At 38.8% G+C, this 6,126-nt stretch overlaps 1 protein-coding gene across 1 annotated transcript in view; it reads right to left on the reverse strand.

Annotated features, from left to right (window-relative positions):
* Positions 1-8: 8 nt before the first annotated feature.
* Positions 9-6,126, reverse strand: part of LOC109971518 (nuclear GTPase SLIP-GC-like) — a 9,338-nt gene continuing 3,220 nt past the window's right edge. The window contains exons 8-10 of the mRNA XM_020619820.1: positions 992-1,165; positions 752-906; positions 9-545 (exon numbers count right to left, since the gene is read on the reverse strand). Of these exons, the coding sequence (XP_020475476.1) occupies positions 407-545; positions 752-906; positions 992-1,165 (468 nt within the window). The 3' untranslated portion in view covers positions 9-406. The remainder of the gene's footprint in view (positions 546-751; positions 907-991; positions 1,166-6,126) is intronic.

Below are 6,126 nucleotides of genomic sequence, written 5' to 3' on the forward strand. Positions count from 1 at the left end.
TGCAAGCTACTGCAGAACATAATTTTTGTCACTGATGGTGTGATGGCAAAACATCTCAAGTGTCTTACTTATATATGAATATCATACACATTAGAGCGGAACGATCAATATTGAAATTTAACAATGCAATTTTCAAATTGCAAAGCATATGATCTAAGAAACACTACAGATTTATAAACAATCAGAGGTGTCCCCACAGGCTTCAGGTGCCCACACTCTGTTCTCCACCACAGGCTTCATGTGAAACTTGCAGAGGGATGGATGGATTACTGATCTCGTCGACTGGGCACTGACCCAGAAGCCCCCTGAGCTCTAAACTCCTATGGGGATCATCTTGCCCTGGGTATGAGGAAGACACACGGTGGGCCTGTGCTGACTGTTCCACTGAAGTCTTCCTCACATTAGATTAATAAATAAGAGCTTTTACCTCTGTCTTAAGAAAGATCAGTTGCAGTTCGACATCTTTGTTCATTTCAATGAGTCTCTGTGTGTTGAGTGAAAACTTATTGATGACTCCGTTGAATGGTCCATGTTCTGCTTCATTTCTGAAACAGTAACAAGTTGAAATGTTTCATATTGGTAACAATGTAAAATCTCCATATTATTATTACATGATTTCTATATATGTACATATGGCATGGTATAATTTGAGTAGTTTCATAATAAAATGTAAAATATTTTAATTCAAATTCTCCATAGTCTATAATATGTGTCATCCAAGGTTTATGTTCCCATTAAATACATTTCTTACGGAAAGGTCTTCCTGAATTCCTCATCAATGCTGTCAGTCAGGGATGAAGACAACATCACATTCAGGTATATTTGTTTCCTTTTCTTTGGTTTGTAGGTACCACTGTTCTCAACTACACACCTCAATGTCTCATGAAAATCGCTACGTGCTTGTTTCTTAGGAAAAACACAAAAAATGTCTTTAAAAGCACTCCTATAAATGACAAAGTTCTTTTAATGAAATTATTGTGGAAATACATACAGGATATAAGATGGACTTCAACTTTTCTTCACAGAAGCTTTTTGATTTTTCAACCCCCTCAGTAAGGCATCTATCAAAAGCCTCATTAGACTTTTTGACAGATTTTCTGACTTCATCAAGTTCTTGCTTCAGTTTTGCTTCAAGGTTTTTGTACACATCCATTTTTTTGCCAGTCTGAAAAAACAACACATTCAGAATTTAGCCATGGTGGAGCAGTGGTTACCACTGTTGCTTCACAGCAAAAATTCCAGTTTCAAGCACTGGCTGACCCAATGCCTTTATGTGCAGAGTCTGCATGTTCTTCCTCTCACAGTCCAAAGACATGGAGTTTGGGTTGACTGGTGACTCGTTGTGTCTTAGTCCACCACCCCTATTTAGTGAGGGGTGTTCTATTTTTACGAAAATAGCTTCCTTAACTCCTCTCTCAAACCAACGATGTTCTCTGGAGAGGACCTGGACTTCACTGTCCTCAAAAGAATGTCCTTTGTCCTTCAGGTGGAGGTGGACTGCTGACTCTGGTCCACTGGGGTTGGCCCTCCTGTGTTGGGCCAAGGGTTTGTGCAGCGGTTGCTTGTTTTCACCAATGTACAAGTTGTTGTACAATGCTCTGTGCCCATTAGAGATCCAGCCACGGGCCCATCCATCTGCTCACTCTCATCAGCCCATAAAACCTTTGAAAAATCTGTCTTCAGATATTTCTTGGCCCAGTCTTGATGTTTCAACTTGTGTGTCTTGCTCAGTGGTGGTCGGGTTTCAGCCTTCCGTACACCTTGGCCATGTCTCTTGCAGTTCTGGAACATGACAGCACTGTAGGATACTGGGTTCATAGTAGTTTCACGTTTGCTTCTTCTCAAATCTTTTGCAGTTAATTTGCGTCCCTTTTCCTGAACATGTTTCTTGCGACCCTGTTGACCATTTGCAACAAAACATTTGACGGTTCTGTGATTACGCCCCAATATCTTAAAAATTTCAAGAATGCTGCATCCCTTTGAATAACTTTTTACAATTATTGACTTTTCACATTTGGTTAAGTCTCTTTTTTGGCCCATTTTGCCTGAGGAAAAGAAGCTGCCTAATAATTATGGACACCTTGATATATGCACACCCTCCCTCATTACACATCAACTGATATGCTTAAATTCAATAGGCATTCAAGTTTATACAGCTTGGAGTTGGAAAATATACACAAAATGATGATATGGTCAAAATACTCACTTGCCTAATAACTGCACACACAGTGTATTATTATGTGGAATGACATGACCAATAGAGTTTGTTAAGTGGCAAGGTTTCACAAACACTAGGGGCAGCTGATGCTAAATTACAGGATAGGGTACCACTTGCTCATCAACAATGTTTTAGCACAAAAACGTCAATGTAAAATATGCTTAGTACTACTAATAAAAATATGGTACAAAACTAAAACGTTATCCTTACACAAAAGGCTGTATTTAAGTGAAATCTTTACCAACATTGATGATATTCTCAGATTATCTAGAAAAACAATGTATACACACTAACAGATTTTCAAGTGCACTATAACCATCCCAAGCATGTTTTTAAAACTTGTCCAACTGTAAAACGTGTATTTTAGCCATTGCAGCTACTTATTTAATTACTAAAAAAAATTAAATGGAAACAAACATTGTGGCTGCAGATGAACTACTCATTTCAACAAAATAACTTATAGTCGAACACTATCATGTTGTCCGTGATAAACTGTGATATCTGCTGTTACACAAAAAAAAACTCTTCATGACCATGAAAGGTTATTACTATAAATACCTAAAGCTGGCTGTGTAATGATCTTTGTTGGTGCAAATCAATCCAAGTGAAATAAGGAAGACATTTAAAGACTCACTGCTTTGTATCGCTGACTTCCATCTTCAGAGACAATGCCAGACCTTGGGTCAGACTTTCTGACTGTAATACACAACTAGACCACAAGCACATATTCACATTTAAAAATCAAAAGATTAGTCACATCTCTGTCACTAATGCCTCTCAGGCTCCCATGGATCACTGCAGTTACGGCTGAAAATTTTTATTACAGCGTGGTGGTTGTATGCCTCCGTCAACCAGCCAAATTCAGGGAAATGGGACCGATGCGAGAATTCAGTGACTTCAACTTTGACTAGTGAAATCTAATAAGATCATCCTCAAGTTCAAAAGATTGTTTATGCCAAATTTGAAGACTGTTCCTGAGATATCATGTTCACAAAAAAGGGCCAGACAGATGGACAAAAAACCTGAAAACATAATGCTTCCACCTACAAATATCCTGGGCACAGAGGGATAAAAAAAGCAGGATACAGGAAAACTGTATAAAAATATTTCAAATGTCTGTTTCTAATTGGATATTTAAAAATATTTGGTTGATTGCTACAGTAATTGATAAATAAAAAAAGCTGTTTTAACAGTACCATATTGTTTGTCATGTACATATGGTTGAAATAACACAGGTCATAATAGAACATGAGGTCCAAACTAAAATACTGTACAAAAACAGCAGCCTTAAAACTACTCTACCGTCTCTAGTGAGACTCAAAATAAACTGACAATACACCGTTTCTAACCGCCCTTTGCCACTCCCATCACATCTCATTTCCCAGCAGTGAGGCAAACTGTGGATGCCTGGTTGGGACAAACTGTACACAACGCGGCGTCCAGTCCCTTTACTAACAAGTAAATGTTAGTCCAGTAGAACGCTCTGGTTACTGCTGATGTGATACAAAGCACTAATGTTACACAAAGCTCACATTAGTCCCAAATTAAAATCAAATTAATTCAACACAAAGGTTGCTAACGTTACCAAAACAAACAATTTTAGATGCCAACACATCCAGAAGGCCACATGTGAATCAAATGAGTCCTTTGGCTGCTTTTAACCCTCTCCATTTCAAAAAGCCAAACTGATGTTAACCCTGGTTGTTGCTCTTTCTTTGTCCCACTCTCTCTGTATAAATCACACCACCTCTTCACTCTGGCAGCCTCTGTTTTAGCAGACAAAAGCTTCTATATAGCTGGCTGTTTGAAATGACCACTCGTGGTTTGAAAACATTTCTTATAACCTTCACCAGGTCGCAGTCGGGGCTAATTTACAGACCGTACTTTGACAACACAGAGTAGAAGCTAGAATAAGTGTCATGGGGTGTCATATAGCTCAGAAACACTACATCCCTTCACATTTTCACTGGATTTATCAGACAATGTGTAAAATCTTAGCTAATCATCTTTAAAGTTGCATACCTTACTCCAGAGTCTACAGTGATGCATTTCATGTCAAAAGACTGATCATCCACAGGAGCCTGCAATGTCTCCAGAACCTACACACACACACACGTGTTTCCATGACTTCAAGGGGACATAACAGTGGCTTACCAATTTCCTGGACACTTACCCTCACATTAGCTATTACCTACCTATCCTGCTGGCTGAATTCATTTTTAAAAATGGGGAAACTGACAAGCATTTATTTGGTAGTACCTCCCAGTGCACTGGTTACTTAATAGAAAGCATCTGTAAGGATGTACACAGGCATAACATTCCAACCTTATTCAGGGTGCAGTACTGCTCCAGGAGGGGGACATGGCGTACTTCTCTGGCCATCTGCATGGCAGTCTCCAGTGCCGTAATCCTCTCCTGAACATGGCGCACTTCCTCTTGAGTGGTGAAGAAATGTGCCTCCAGTTTTGTCAGCTGACTCAACTGCACATCTCTCCTGCAGAAAAAGAAACAACTGCTATCAAAATAATTATCACTGCGCAGGCTTTCTTCACTAAATCTTAAAACTGGCCTGATACAAGCCTGTGTTTGTTAAGAGAATAAGCATATAAAACAATGTGAAGACAAACAAAACCTGTGTGCACGCCTCGCTTTCATTAAAATAGATGTTTCCAACAAAGAACATGGGACCTTATCGTACAGTAAAGCTGCAACAATTAGTCCATTAATCGATTAGTTGACTGACAGAAAATGTATGGCCAACTATTTGATAATCAATTCATTCTCAATTTTCAAGCAAAAATTCCAAAAATTCAATAGTTGTACATGCTTTTCTTGATCTTGCATTATAGGAAACTGAATATTTTAAGGTTTAGGGCTGTCTGGGACAAAATGAGAAATTTAATGAAGTCACCCTGGCCTCTAGAACAGTCTATTTGACCCAAAGATTAATCAAGAACATAACTGGTAGTCATGCTATTTAAGTACATTTTTGAAAGTTTGCATTCATACCACTCTTGGATAATATGAACAGCCGCGTCTGTAACTTGCTTGATCTCCATGTCCAGCCGAGCTGTGTCTCTCTTCACCTGTTCTGCCAGACCAGTTTTCAGTGTCTGCACAGATCAAACACATACACAAACATTCCAGCAATGCAAACACAATGTCTTCTGACTTGGCATTTCCTTTGATATGTAAAGTTAAATTTTTTTTCCTCTTAGTAAATAACATCTACAACCATGTCCTATAAGATGTGCACAGTATTATAGACATAGTACAGCTTTCACCTCACGGATGTGTTCCAGCTGGGCAAGATTTTCTGCAGCCCGGACCAACACCTCAGCCACCTCATTCTCGATATTGGCTGGCTGTATAAAACAGAACCATAATTTTACCAATTTTGATCTGAACTGTTTAAGTTCACTGTAGCCCATTAACCACCACACTCAACTTAAACTCTTAATTTGAAAGTAGAGGGCAGACTACAAATTTACATCACAACTGAGCTGTAGTCATGTTGTCCCCAGCCACATCCTCTAACTCCTTTAGCAGGGTTCCCCCTACCACAATAAGGCATAAGCAAAGCACCTAAATGTTTCTGCAGAGCGCCTAAGTCAAAAGAATGTTAAAAAAAAGCAACCTATTGGAATAAATGTAAAAACAATGGTGAGTTATATGCTGAAAAATATTGAAAAGGTGACTTGATCTCAAAATGGAATAGCTGCAACAGTAGGGGTGGTCCAATCAGGATTTTTGGGGCCAATCACCGATCTCCGATCACTAGAAGCTGTATCGTCCGATACCAATCACAGGGTCTACTTGAAGCCTTATCATGTATCATTATTTATTAAACTATATTTAACAACAATGTAAATTAAGTACTGAAATTACAAGAAGAGGAATATCATGAA

This window comes from Monopterus albus, unplaced genomic scaffold, assembly GCF_001952655.1.
Source record: "Monopterus albus unplaced genomic scaffold, M_albus_1.0 scaffold227.1, whole genome shotgun sequence".
NCBI lineage: Eukaryota > Metazoa > Chordata > Actinopteri > Synbranchiformes > Synbranchidae > Monopterus > Monopterus albus.